Raw genomic sequence first — 12,933 nt, 5'->3', positions numbered from 1 at the left:
AAAAAATAAATAAAAATAGTAGTAATTGAAAAAAAGATTTTTTTTTTAAACTTTAAAACTATGATTCATCCAAACGGTTTAGAGTTTACCCAAGGGTTCTGGATTTCCCAAGGGTTTAGGGTTTAGGGTTTAGGGTTTAGGGTTTAGTATTTAGGGTTTAGGGTTTAGTATTTTGGGTTTAGAGTTTCTATTAAAAAAAAAATTTGTAACTACAACTGTTTTTATTTATTTTTAGCTATTTATTTGAAAACATAATATAATTTAATAATATTTTGTTTCCTTTTTAAAAATATATTAAATATGAAATACTTGAATCCTATTAGTTGGTGAACCTAAAGGTTCACCCTAGGGGGTGAACCCAAGAATAACTCATATTTTATTCTCCTTCTCTTCTTTCCCAACTAATATATCTACCTACATTTGCCATGAGCTAGTTTAGTAGAACTCTCCACATTTTTAAGAAAAGTAGCTAGTATTGTTTTCTATATGTACATTGAAAGATTTGCACTGCTATATATAGAACTATATATCATTATCATCATTGTGATAATTTCCTACCAACTTCGACCCAAAAAGATTGGACAGTTTTCTATATTTTAATGAGATTATTTATACTCATTTCTATATTGTGACTATTTATCTGCTCAACAAATATTTCTGTAAATGTAAATAATCCAGAATTTATACATTCCAAAACTTGCAAACAATCATGCCTAAAACTGTTTATATTAACCAGTTCTAAGAAAATGTGTTCATAATCACTTCATATTATTGCATTAACAATTTTGATTATTTTCCTCTTAAGCAAAACTATATGTACCGACGGTTAAAAATAGGACCCACGTGGGTCTAATTAAAATACCATTCATAATTTTAACGGTGGTTTTAGTGCAGTAAAATTCCGTGTCAATAAATTCTCCACACTCCTCTTCCACATCCCTGGCGCTCACTTCTTTTCAAGTCTCCCCTCTCTCTATCTCTCGATCCTCGCGTCTCTACAGAGACAAAAAAACGTTTCACTAAAAGCGACGACGTTTTAGTACCTTCCATAACATTCGGTCAACGACATAAGGATCCAGAGCTCCGACAATGACTGTTTTCTCCGGCAAACAAGTGGTTCCGGTGGATTACGAGGCAGAGGTATCGCAGCGGCTTCTGGACGCCATCCTCGACGGAGACGTCAAAACTGCGTCGGATTGCGTCTCTGATCCGCTCCTCGACGTGAACTTCGTCGGCGCCGTCAGCTTAAAGACGAGGAGGAGCGAGGTCGTGCTCCGTGATGAAACGGCGAGCGAAGTACGAGTGGAGTACGAGGAGTTTAAAACCGACGTAACGGCGTTGTTCCTCGCCGTCAGTTTCGGAAACGTAGCTCTCGTGAAGATGTTACTGGTAAGGATTTGAAACCGACGAATAGTTTAATTATACGTTGATCTGTTCATTAATACACAACCTTTATTAATCAAATCAGTTTTGCATTTACATTTTGTTTTTTTCCTTTACATGTCTCTCAACTACTACTATTAGCTTACTTTACTTTTCGTATTTTTCGAAATTCAAAATTTGGACACTTCTTTTTTCTTTATTACCAATAACATCCGTATTTCCATTTCTCTCTGCTTTCTATATAAAAGAGACTAGAGTATTCTCTTTAAATTTTGAAAAACATCTGCGCCCATTAAATTACTTGTTTTTGTTTGTACTTAGCTAAGGTAAGTGAGCTCTGACCATTTTTAATTCAAAAAAATCTGAATTGGATTCCGTGCGAGTTTTTTTCTTTTAAAATTCGTAATCTGTTGACTAGCTTCAATTCTCACTTGGGGGTTGTGTTAGTGTTTAGGAATCTTCCAAGATGCGAAAGATGTAACATAAAGAAAAAACACAAGTGTATCTTTAACCGAGTCAGATTTGCATATTATGCGGGCATCAGTATCCAAGCTTTCAAGTCACACCACTTTTTCTTTTGCTGCTATGGTCACAGATTTTGCTTTTACTAATCCCAATTATAAAATTCTAATTTGCTGGATATGTGTGATTTAGCTGCTTAATCACCGGGAGGTGTTTAATTAGGCTGAAAAGTAAAAAAAAGATAAAATTGATATGGGTGGCTCTTTGTTGATGGTTCTTTTTTGAGACACAACCAAAGCTCACTGTTTTGTCTGCAGTGATAATTGATTGATTATTGTCTTGTTTCCTGGAAGGAACTGATCATATTTAGTACGACAACAAGTGTTGACACTTGCACCATGTACCTTGTTCATTAAACAGAACCTGAGGCCCCTCTCATATGCTCCTGTCACTTGTCATTGGCTCTGCATCTTGCATCTGGATTATATGAATACTATATTCTCTTTCCACTTAAATCATCATGACATGTCTGTGATCAAGCCAAGCCATGCTCCTCTCTGTCAGGGTTGTTCCCTCATGGTCTTGTAGAATCCCTTTCAATTATTCACTTTGCATTATTTAAGAACTTACTATACCATAGTTTTTTTATTTTTATTGTTCTTTTTGTTTTTTTCTGGCTTCTTGTTTTCACCCTTCGTGGGATCCGTTAGCTTAATAACGTACTGTTACTACTGTTTAATCTATACAACGATCTGACTCTTCCTGCAATATCATATCACAGAACATTGGAGCTGATGTGAACCAGAAGCTCGTCAGGGGATATGCAACAACTGTAGCTGTAAGGGAAGGTCATTTCCAAGTACTCGAGATTCTACTCAAAGCCGGTGCTTCTCAGCCCGCCTGTGAGGAAGCTCTAAATGGGGCCAGCTGTCACGGAGGACGCGCTAAGTTCGCTGAGCTGCTTATGGGAACTGATCTTATTCGGCCTCAGGTCGCTGTGCACGCGCTAGCCACTGCTTGCTGCAGAGGTTTTGCTGACGTTGTAGGGACCTTGCTCAAAGTAAGTTTCTCAATCTTGCAAGTTTTACTAATTGACTACTTAAGAGTTGTTCAATAGGGTATCTTACAGAAGATTTCTTACTTAAATTCAGTGTGGAGTAAATGCTAATTCAACGGATAGGCTTCTGCTTCAATCTTCAAAACCTTGTCTATACACAAATGTTGACTGCACAGCTCTTGTTGCTGCTATTGTCAACAGGCAGGTCTCGGTCGTCCGTTTGCTACTTCAGGCTGGTGTTAAGACAGATATCATGGTGAGGCTTGGAGCATGGTCATGGGACACTAACACTGGAGAAGAGTTCCGTGTGGGAGCTGGAGTGGCTGAGCCCTATCCTTTAACATGGTGTGCTGTAGAATTCTTTGAAACAAGTGGTGACATATTGCGTTTGCTGCTCAAAGTCCAATCTCCAAACGCTCCGCACAACGGTCGGACTCTGCTCCACCATGCTGTCCTTTGCGGTAACCAAGCAGCCGTCAGTGTCCTCCTCAGCTGTGGTGCTGATCCAGAGACTCCTATCAGAACTTCACGAGGCAATATTGAACTCCGACCGATTCATATCGCTGCACGTTACGGATCGGTGGAGATCATACAACAACTGGTTGGCTTTGGCTGCGATGTAAACTCAAAGACTGATGCTGGAGACACGGCACTGCTGATCTCAACGAGACACAAGCATTCAGAGTGCGTTAAGGTTCTAGCACTAGCTGGTGCTGATTTCTCCTTAGTGGACAAGCTCGGCCGCTCTGTTATTTCGGTTGCAGAATCAAGCAAGTGGTGTCTCGGATTAGAACGAGTGGTTCTTGAACTGATCCGTTCTGGTGTGGCTCCACGTTCAAGCAACGCTTCAGTTTTCTCTCCGTTGCTGTACGTAGCTAAAGCAGGTGACGCCGAGGCGCTTGAGACTCTTGTAAAAGCTCAAGAAGTCTTTCTAGACTATCAAGACGAGGAAGGCTTCTCGGCTGCAATGCTGGCGGCTTTGAACGGCCACGTTGAAGCATTCAGAGTCTTGGTCTACGCGGGCGCAGAGGTGAAACTATTCAACAAATCCGGCGACACGGTTGTTTCTCTGTCCGAGAAGAATGGTAACTTAGATATGATCGAGAAGGTGATGCTCGAATATGCTCTCGAGAAGGACAACAGGAACATGGCTGGCTTGTTCTACGCTCTACACTGTGCTGCAAGGCGTGGAGACGTCAAAGCGGTGAAGCTTTTGAGTGGGAAAGGATACGGTCTGGATGTCCCGGATGGAGATGGTTACACTCCTCTGATGCTTGCGGCTACAGAAGGCCATGGAAAAATGTGCGAGTTCCTGATCGCACGTGGAGCAGACGTCTATGCTAAGAACGGAAGAGGGAAAACGCTGCTGGATCTCGCGGTTGGTGATGCTGAGGAGGTGATCCGTGATGAGTTGTCTCGGAGGTTTGTGTTGAAGGGAGGGAGTGTGATGAAACACACCAAGGGAGGGAAAGGGAAGAAGCATGGGAAGGGGTTGCAGATGTTGGAACCAAGTGGAGTACTGAGTTGGGGAAAGTCGAGGAAGAGAAACGTGGTGTGCAAGGAAGTAGAGGTTGGGATGAGCCAGCGGTTCAGGAGGAACCGGAAAGGGAAAGGCGATGCAGATGCAGAGGAGGAAGGGATTTTCAGGGTGGTGACTAGGGAGGAGAAAGAAGTTCATTTTGTGTGTGAAGGTGGGTTGGTTGGTGCAGAGATGTGGGTGAGAGGAATAAGAGTTGTGACAAGAGAGGCTGCTTGTGGGAGAACTCAGACTCTGAACTAAGACTCTTGTTTTTTTGTACATAAAAGAAGTTTTGAGAAAGGAAGCTTCACTCTGAAGGTAGTGTGTGCTTCTGTTGTGGTGTGGGGGGTGTTTATAGTTGTTGGGTTTGCTTAAGAAAATTGGTTTTTGATATCTGCAGTATAATTGTGAAATAGCTTGTTAAATTTGAGATTTCAATGAATGGATTTGAAATTTGAGAATGAAATAGTTGTGGAAAAGCAGTACAACACAAATAGAGACAGCACTCTTGTTTACCAGTCACAAAGGCAACAAACATAACCAACAGAGACAAACAGAGAAGCTTTAAGAGACTTAATCGCTATTGTAACCATCATCATCGTTATCCTTGTCTTCATGGTCTTTGACCACTCGTTCTATGAACTGTCTTCGGACGCCAGCCATCACAGCTTCCCTTGAGGAGTCATCGTCTCCACTTTTGCCATCGTTAAGAACTGGCTCTGACTGACACAAAACTAAGGCTACACCTGCAAAATCAGCAGACAAGTTCAGACATAATTTCATCCTCGTCTATGACCATTATGCTGAAAGCATGGTAAGATGCAAATATGGCCGGCACCAGTTTGTCTTCAGATCAGACAAAAAACATGCCATACTGATCAAACACAGTTGGGCACAGATTGAATAAGACATCAAAGAAAAGGGTTTAAACTTACTCTCAGGGGTGCACCTACGGCCAACGCTCTTCAAGCCAACATGAGTTCCTTTAACAGCACCATGATGGTACACAAGCAAGGTAGGGAGATTGCAATCAGGGTAGTTGGGAATACAATCAGTTGATACAATCTTAACAAACTTCGTTCCCGGGTATCTGCCAGCCAGTTCCTCTAGACAACCCAATAACAATCCACACTCTGCAAAACTATCACATTAAACAAACAAAAACAAACAAAAGTTCAGCTTTTAGCCTTCAAGACCAAAACCACAGTTCATACAAAATATTACAAAAAGCATACCCATCTTTGTAGAGACACACAACAACCCAAACTTCAGCAGAAGCTTGCGTAACCTCCCTCACGAAATCAGAGCTAGAGATGGGAGTCACTGATCCATACCTCCTAACTTTAGCAGCTTCTCTCAGCTCAGTCAACCTCTTCTTCCTATCAAAGCACATCTTAGTAAAGTCTTAATCTTTTCACAACCAAAACACAAACGAATCGATAAAAAAACAGAGCTTGACAAAACAGATCGGAGAGATTACGAAATGGCAAAACCTGTATTCTTCGAGGAAGCGATCGTCGTCGAGATCTTTGTCGTCCTCGAGATCCTCAAGCTCCTCCTCTGTTTTCCCATCGAACCAAGCTTTGTCCTTTGGAGCTGAAGCCTCGTCATGTGCCGGAGTGTAAGCCGGCGGTTTGAACGCCGGAGCCTTCTCCGGGAGATTCCCTAGCTTCCGTTGGATATCGTCCCATTGCGTCGACGTTCCTTCCACGTCCTTGTAGACGAAGTGATAATCAGCCATCGTAAAAGCTTCAGATGTTCTCCGTTAGCCTTTTGCACCTGTGATCGCAATCTCGTCGATGGTGGAAAAAGGCTTTGTCATCAGACCCTCGAATGGTTTACTTAAACCGAACAATACCGAGACTATTACTTTTTATAATATCTGATTCATACCGGTCCGGTAATATCTGGTTTAGAAAAACGGTATAGAGACCCTCTAGCTTGCTGAGAAGGTTCGCACTTTTCTTGAGGGCATATATATGGATCCAGAGATAACTAAACAACCAATTGTGATTTTTTTTTTGAGAGGGAGAGAAGAAGAAGTCGATCGATTAGGGTTTTTGTTTTCGTCTGATCGGAAGTATGAACACGGCGGAGGCTCTGATAGCGTCAATCCAGGGTTTATCAGCGACTTCCGGCGACTTATCTGCACTCCACAGCGTTTTGAAAAAAGCCGAGGACTCGCTCCGAAACAACGGGGATGTTCAACTCGCTACTCTTGAAGAGCTCGACCCTTCGATTCATTCTCTCGGCTACCTCTATATCCTGTGAGTTTATTCTATTCTGATGTGTTTGGATGTATCATGTCTGGGTTTTACTGGGATTTTGTGAATTTCTGAACTTATGATTGTGTATTGTTTGATTGTTCAAGCGAGGCTCTTACGCGTGGTACAGTGTCGTCGAAGGGTGTGGTTCTGCTAATGGCTCGGTTCATCAACTCTTGCGATGCTGGGCAGATTCGTTTAGCGAGGGAAAAGTGTAATCTTTTCACTCGTCTCTCTCTGTGTTTTATGTTTAAGAGAGATGATGATGATGTTGTTGTTATTGTTTTGATTCTTGCAGTTGTTTCTCTCTGTAAGAGATTCAAAGACAGAGTTTTGGAGCTTAAGGATCCTTTACTAGGGGTGGCGCCACTGTTGTCAGCTGTTCGTAAGGTTCAGGTCTCCGCTAAGTGTTTGACTGCATTGCATCCGGATTGTCTTCAGCTGTGTCTCCAGGCGAAGTGCTATAAAGCTGGTTTGTCCATCCTTAGTGATGATATCTTGGAGGTTGACCAGCCTAGAGATTTTTATCTCTATTGCTATTATGGGTAAGCCAGTTCCCCTCCCTTGCTATCAGTTTGTTTGGATCGATGATTATGTTTAAAGCATTAGTCCACCCGTTTGATTCTCGTCCTTGATCCCTATGTTAGTATATCAAAAGTAACTTCCGTATAATATTCTCTGCACTTTTGACAGGGGAATGATATGCATTGGACTGAAGAGATTCCAGAAGGCATCGGAGCTTCTTTACAATGTAAGGCATTCTGTTTACATTTTTTTTTCACAGGTTGTTAGCCTTCATGGACTTTCGCTTTAGTTTTAACTCGATCGAAATACTTGTTTCAGGTTGTTACTGCTCCAATGTTTCAACTCAATGCCATAGCTCTTGAGGCGTACAAAAAGTACATATTGGTGACTCTCATTCACTCTGGCCAGGTAAAACTGTGTTTATATTTCGTTTTTTGTTGGTTGTTTATCTGAATTTCTGTCGTGGGAGCGATTATATTTTGCATGAGCCTGATCCATTGGATGTTTTTGAGTAATGTTGGTTCCACTAGTAAATATCATGTGTCTTATATTCTCTTCAAGAATTGATTCATCTTATGAACGTTATTCTCATATTATTGTCTTATTTTTACTTTTGCAGTTTAGTGGCAGTCTCCCCAAGTGCGCTTCTACAGCAGCTCAGAGGCACCTCAAGAGCGGGTGTATGGTAAGTTTGTATCGTATTTATTGTACATGTATTGGTTTCTCTATGTTATGGCGTCTTCTTACTTTTTACTCTTATGATGAGATCTTTCCCCTTTTTTTTTGGTGGCGAGTCCTGTTTTCATGGATCTATGTACAAGCTTATGATTTTATCTTTCACTCTTTTCTCAGCCTTACTACGAAGTGGGTAATCGTTACAACGATGGGAAGATCAGTGAGCTAGAGGCAGTAGTTGTGGCACACAGCTCAGATTTTGAAAACGTAAATCTCCCATAGACACTAACTTAATTTCTTACTGATATTAATATTTTCTAGTTTCTATCACAAAAATTTAATCTTTGTTCACCCTATAACTTGGATTGATTAATCTTCATTCATCCTACTTTTCAGGACAATAACCTTGGATTAGTTAAGCAAGCAGTGGCATCACTTTACAAGCGGAACATACTGAGATTGACTCAGAAGTACTTGACCTTGTCGCTTCAAGATATAGCCAACATGGTCCAACTTGCTTATGCTAAGGAGGCGGAAATGCATGTGCTTCAGATGGTAGTGTATTTTGTGTGTCACACACTTGCTTTATGGAAAGCTAGCTGTTTAACTATTAACCGTTATATGTAGATCCAGGAGGGTCAGATACACGCCCTTATCAATCAGAAAGATGGAATGGTGAGATTCTTGGAGGACCCTGAGCAGTACAAAACCAGTGAGATGATAGAGGTCATGGATTCTGTCATCCAAAGGTATTTCTACGAACCAAGTTCTTTGCTACCACGAAACCAAGTTGTTTTTGTTACTGTATTTGGAATCGAATGATAGAGAATTGGATTGTCTAGCCAGAGTAGAGTGCTAAAGTTAAACAAGCTGTGTGTGTGTTTATGTTATGTTTCAGGACAATTGGGCTGTCGAAGAATCTATTTGCCATGGATGAAAGCTTGCCATGTGATCCTTTATACTTGGGAAAGGTAATTTATTGTCATGTTTCATAAGACTATCATGTCCTGAAACCTTAGTTCTCAGACTAAACCGTTGACAACTATTATTTATCTCAGGTTGGAAGGGAAAGGCAAAGGTTCGACTTCGGAGACGATTTTGATACTGTCCCTCAGAAGTTCTCCATGTAAACATCAAAAGACCTGAAGGAACAAAACTCGACTCAAAGACAACTCTGGTTGTTGTGACAATCTGGACAACCTTTCTTTTGCTTTCATTGTTCTTTTCCTTAGTTTATGACGTTTCATAATATATTTTTTTCTCATAATGGCCAACAAGCAGACGAGAGATATGAGAGAATCTTGAACATTACCTACAAATTTTCGATTGATGTTGTTCATAGCACGGAAAGCCCAATCCTCGATACTTCTATAAAGTTTAAAAACTGCGTGTCGTATCCGGTAAATATGATAGGTTGTCGTCCTGTTATGGTTTGGGCTTAGCTTAAGGCCCATAACACAAGAATTAGAGGCTTTTCAGTTTCAACAACCTCCACGTAGATTTTTTATTCTTAAAATCATATTTTAATGTTGCGTCCTCTCTCCCTTTCGTTTTCAACGTGATTTCCCTCTCTTATCCTCAATAAAAAAAATATCCTCGAAAAAAAGCACAAGGAAGAACGGAGCAACATCCTCAGAACCGCCGCCGGAGAATCTTTGTCCTTCCGATATCAGCCGCCATCTGTGGTTTTCGATGGAAGGAATAATCACATGTTTTCATCCCAAATGCGTCTCCCTTCCAATTCGTTCATCGCCACTTTCTAGGGTTTCTTCACTCTCTCACTTGAGGAACCGTAGCAATTCACTCTCTTCATCATCGCGATCGGTTCCTCGGAGGAGCCTGTGCGTTTCATCTTCGAGCTCAGCAGATACTGTACTCGCGGGCGGCTCACCAAATAAAAATGAGAGGCAGAGCAAAGTATCGAGCAGGAAGGAAGGAGATGACTCCGAGGATTTGAAGCACTGGATGGATAAGAAAGGTTTACCACCGTGCAAGGTGGTTCTCAAGGAGAGACCCGCTCACGATCAAAACCATAAACCCATTCATTATGTTGCTGCTAGCGAGGACCTTCAGGTGTTTTGACTTTTTCTTTTTCATTACAGAAGCTGTTCGTTCGATCGGTTTTGTTTAGTAAACATGTACTAACTCCAACGTTTTATCTTTACAGAAGGGTGACGTGGCGTTTTCAGTTCCAGACTCTTTGGTGGTCACGCTTGAGAGAGTGTTGGGAAACGAGACTATTGGTATTATTAGCCCCCATTCCACCAAGTTTTGAAGCGTATTTTGTAGCCATGAGACTCACTCTTTTTTTCGTACAGCTGAACTGTTGACGACAAACAAGCTGTCCGAACTCGCTTGTCTAGCTTTGTATTTGATGTATGAAAAGAAACAAGGGAAGAAATCAGTTTGGTATCCTTATATAAGAGAACTCGATCGTCAAAGAGGAAGAGGTCAGTTAGATGTGGAGTCTCCGTTGCTGTGGTCAGAGGCTGAGCTAGAGTACCTAACTGGCAGCCCTACCAAGGTAATTGCACTTTAGTGTATGCATGACATGTGATGTGAACTAGTTTAGCATGATTCTCAATTTTCTTCTTTTTTTTTAACATGGTCTAGGCCGAAGTTCTTGAGAGGGCTGAGGGAATCAAAAGAGAATACTCGGAGCTTGACACTGTCTGGTTTATGGCTGGATCTTTGTTTCAGGTCTTTGAGACTACTATCTCTGCAATCTAAAGCTTCAGCTTTTTGTTTTTATATGGAGCGTACTTACATACAACTGGTTTGTGTTCTTTTGCAGCAATACCCATTTGACATACCAACTGAAGCTTTTTCATTTGAGATTTTTAAACAAGCGTTTGCTGCTGTTCAGTCCTGTGTGGTGCATTTACAAGTAATGTTTCATTCTCTTTTGGATTTTTTCTCATTCACAATTCATATAACCTTCCTGTTGTTGGAAGAATACATACAGTTAATTCTAATCATATGGTCTTAGTTCCGTTACTCTATAGATGAATCTACATTTCAGCTTGCAACTCATCATCTAAGCTAGTTCGGAGTTGCTTGTTACTTCTGCTAATCTAGATTTCTGTGCTTATTCCTGTGCTCAGAATGTCAGTTTGGCTCGTCGGTTTGCTTTGGTTCCTCTTGGTCCTCCCTTGTTGGCATACTGTTCCAACTGCAAGGCAATGCTTACCGCTGTTGATGGTGCTGTTCAACTCGTGGTAGATAGGCCATATAAGGCTGGTGATCCTATAGTTGTCTGGTGCGTCTGTGACCCAAATTGCTCTTTCTTTCTGATTTTATGTTTCTTACTTTCGTGTGTTTCATCCTTCTTTTTTCAAGGTGTGGGCCACAACCTAATGCGAAATTGCTTCTGAACTATGGATTCATTGATGAAGATAACCCTTATGATAGAATAATCGTCGAGGTATTTACAAAACTTTGATGCCTTGCTGTAAAACTACAATGTAGTCTTCGTGTAATTCTTCTCCGCGTTTATAAGTCATATCTTGAAATCCAGGCAGCGCTGAGCACCGATGATCCTCAATATCAGGACAAGAGACTGGTTGCTCAAAGGAACGGAAAATTATCCCAACAAGTTTTTCAGGTATAAACGTGTGACTTTCCTGTTTCAGCAAAAGACTACTTTGAGATGTTATGCCTGATTTTTTGTTTGTTTGTTTTGGCGTCCACATCAGGTTCGTGTTGGAAAAGAAAAAGAAGCTGTTCAGGATATGCTTCCCTACCTGAGACTGGGTTACATGTCTGATCCTGATGAAATGCAATCAGTTATTTCGTCTCAAGGTCCAGTTTGTTCAGTAAGTAGAGAATGAGTGCTCTTTTTTTTGTCTAAGTATTCTTTTGATATTCCCTTGATTGTATCAAACGCTTACGCTCAACCTGTGAGGCCTCTATGTTAGTTCTATACATGAAGCTACTAGTAAAGGTTTAACTCTCAGTCTCTTTTGTAGATGAGTCCTTGCATGGAAAGAGCAGTACTAGATCAGCTTGCTGATTACTTCATGAGACGCTTGGCTGGTTACCCTACTACCCTGAAAGAGGATGATGCACTGGTATATGTCACCAGACTTTGTAATTGTTACATAACAAATATATATATATATATATATATATATATATATATATATATATATATTTTGTATTCTTGTACTAATGGAGTTCGTGCTCAATAGTTGGCAGATCCTAGTTTGAATCCTAGGAAGCGAGTTGCCACACGGCTTGTCAGACTGGAGAAGAAAATGCTAGCTGCATGCCTTGTGGCAACAGTCGATTTGTTAAACGAGTTGCCCGATACAACCGTCTCTCCATGCCCAGCACCTTATGCTCCCTCTTTGAAATAAAAAAAGCAGGCACTAATCCCGGACCTATCTTTCTCAAACAATAACTGAAATTTTCTGACCTTCTAAAAATGTGGACGTAGGTTCGTGTTGCAGCTGCTGCAATTGGTGTCCTTGATCATCACAATATTTGGTCGCATCGCTAAGGTCAGTTTTATGTGTACAAGTCCAGATCTAATCCTAGACTTCTAGTGTACGCTTCTCGAAAACAAGAAATTAATCAATTTTGTAAGACTTCTTGGTAGTTGCCGGCCTTGATAAATTGTATAAATTCTAGTTAAAGTTACTTTTGATGTGTGTTCTCTGCTGCTGATGGTTTAAATGCATTGCAATCGCAGGTAGTAGCAACTAGGAGCGTATCTCTCTTGCTTGACACGCAAATGTACCAACCTTTGATTATCATTTCTCTCACTACAACGATGAAGCATTTGTGGAAATCCTGCGAGTGTAATTACAGACATAAACCTTGAACTTCAGCCTCCTCTATAATGGTGTTATTCTGCGTTTTTAGAAATTTAGAATTATCGTTTCCAAAAAAAATATTAAATAAAATTGGGCTTCTTTTTTCCGAGATTCAGTTTAGCTTCGAAGAAGGCCCAGGCCCATTTAAAATACAAAAACGTGAGTGTCATAACCAGACATTCATAACACGTGTCTTGTCCTAAGTCGACGAAGCTACTCATCAACATAACC

General features: G+C 40.9%; 4 protein-coding genes across 6 annotated transcripts; 3 read left to right on the top strand and 1 right to left on the bottom strand.

Moving 5' to 3' along the window:
• The first annotated feature begins 870 nt into the window (after positions 1-870).
• On the top strand, positions 871-4,887 carry LOC108817865 (uncharacterized). Of its 2 annotated transcripts, none has more exons than XM_018590686.2 (3): positions 871-1,389; positions 2,627-2,905; positions 2,997-4,887. In XM_018590686.2, the coding sequence occupies exons 1-3, from the start codon at positions 1,090-1,092 to the stop codon at positions 4,680-4,682; spliced, it is 2,265 nt and encodes a 754-aa protein (XP_018446188.1). In that variant the 5' UTR covers positions 871-1,089; the 3' UTR covers positions 4,683-4,887. The 2 variants fall into 2 exon arrangements, with proteins under 2 accessions (XP_018446188.1, XP_018446189.1); XM_018590687.2 differs by lacking the exon at positions 871-1,389 and adding an exon at positions 1,500-2,410.
• On the bottom strand, positions 4,860-6,240 carry LOC108817866 (uncharacterized). Its single transcript, XM_018590689.2, has 4 exons — positions 5,915-6,240; positions 5,657-5,800; positions 5,357-5,562; positions 4,860-5,167 (listed from the first exon to the last, which is right to left on the bottom strand). Exons 1-4 carry the CDS (start codon positions 6,160-6,162, stop codon positions 4,995-4,997), a joined length of 771 nt encoding a protein of 256 aa, XP_018446191.1. The 5' UTR covers positions 6,163-6,240; the 3' UTR covers positions 4,860-4,994.
• Positions 6,241-6,426: 186 nt separating this feature from the next.
• LOC108814569 (COP9 signalosome complex subunit 3) lies at positions 6,427-9,241 on the top strand. Its single transcript, XM_018587168.2, has 11 exons — positions 6,427-6,688; positions 6,793-6,899; positions 6,984-7,230; positions 7,379-7,436; positions 7,529-7,618; positions 7,830-7,895; positions 8,063-8,152; positions 8,282-8,440; positions 8,513-8,634; positions 8,784-8,856; positions 8,944-9,241. Exons 1-11 carry the CDS (start codon positions 6,504-6,506, stop codon positions 9,013-9,015), a joined length of 1,269 nt encoding a protein of 422 aa, XP_018442670.1. The 5' UTR covers positions 6,427-6,503; the 3' UTR covers positions 9,016-9,241.
• Positions 9,242-9,433: 192 nt separating this feature from the next.
• LOC108817930 (ribulose-1,5 bisphosphate carboxylase/oxygenase large subunit N-methyltransferase, chloroplastic) lies at positions 9,434-12,813 on the top strand. 2 transcript variants are annotated; one of them, XM_056990237.1, is made up of 13 exons: positions 9,434-9,958; positions 10,053-10,128; positions 10,204-10,409; positions 10,499-10,585; positions 10,680-10,772; positions 10,990-11,144; positions 11,225-11,309; positions 11,403-11,489; positions 11,581-11,700; positions 11,854-11,955; positions 12,076-12,248; positions 12,324-12,387; positions 12,579-12,813. In XM_056990237.1, exons 1-11 carry the CDS (start codon positions 9,578-9,580, stop codon positions 12,241-12,243), a joined length of 1,560 nt encoding a protein of 519 aa, XP_056846217.1. In that variant the 5' UTR covers positions 9,434-9,577; the 3' UTR covers positions 12,244-12,248; positions 12,324-12,387; positions 12,579-12,813. The 2 variants fall into 2 exon arrangements, with proteins under 2 accessions (XP_056846217.1, XP_018446259.1); XM_018590757.2 differs by having other exon boundaries at positions 9,435-9,958; positions 12,076-12,252.
• The last annotated feature ends 120 nt before the right edge of the window (positions 12,814-12,933 follow it).

Source organism: Raphanus sativus, chromosome 7 (genome assembly GCF_000801105.2).
Source record: "Raphanus sativus cultivar WK10039 chromosome 7, ASM80110v3, whole genome shotgun sequence".
Classification (NCBI taxonomy): Eukaryota; Viridiplantae; Streptophyta; class Magnoliopsida; order Brassicales; family Brassicaceae; genus Raphanus; species Raphanus sativus.
This window is presented reverse-complemented; position numbering and strand designations above follow the sequence as displayed.

Excerpts from the sequence above, each read along its gene's own strand:
- LOC108817865 (XM_018590686.2), top strand. The coding sequence starts at position 1,090 with ATGACTGTTTTCTCCGGCAAACAAGTGGTTCCGGTGGATTACGAGGCA. Across the intron at positions 1,390-2,626 it reads CTCTCGTGAAGATGTTACTG|AACATTGGAGCTGATGTGAA; the intron begins GTAAGGATTTGA and ends ATCATATCACAG. Across the intron at positions 2,906-2,996 it reads TTGTAGGGACCTTGCTCAAA|TGTGGAGTAAATGCTAATTC; the intron begins GTAAGTTTCTCA and ends ACTTAAATTCAG.
- LOC108817866 (XM_018590689.2), bottom strand. The coding sequence starts at position 6,162 with ATGGCTGATTATCACTTCGTCTACAAGGACGTGGAAGGAACGTCGACG. Across the intron at positions 5,801-5,914 it reads CGCTTCCTCGAAGAATACAG|GAAGAAGAGGTTGACTGAGC; the intron begins GTTTTGCCATTT and ends GTGCTTTGATAG. Across the intron at positions 5,168-5,356 it reads CCGTAGGTGCACCCCTGAGA|GTGTAGCCTTAGTTTTGTGT; the intron begins GTAAGTTTAAAC and ends CTGATTTTGCAG.
- LOC108814569 (XM_018587168.2), top strand. The coding sequence starts at position 6,504 with ATGAACACGGCGGAGGCTCTGATAGCGTCAATCCAGGGTTTATCAGCG. Across the intron at positions 7,437-7,528 it reads CATCGGAGCTTCTTTACAAT|GTTGTTACTGCTCCAATGTT; the intron begins GTAAGGCATTCT and ends TACTTGTTTCAG. Across the intron at positions 8,635-8,783 it reads ATGGATTCTGTCATCCAAAG|GACAATTGGGCTGTCGAAGA; the intron begins GTATTTCTACGA and ends GTTATGTTTCAG.
- LOC108817930 (XM_056990237.1), top strand. The coding sequence starts at position 9,578 with ATGGAAGGAATAATCACATGTTTTCATCCCAAATGCGTCTCCCTTCCA. Across the intron at positions 10,410-10,498 it reads TAACTGGCAGCCCTACCAAG|GCCGAAGTTCTTGAGAGGGC; the intron begins GTAATTGCACTT and ends AACATGGTCTAG. Across the intron at positions 11,490-11,580 it reads TATCCCAACAAGTTTTTCAG|GTTCGTGTTGGAAAAGAAAA; the intron begins GTATAAACGTGT and ends CGTCCACATCAG.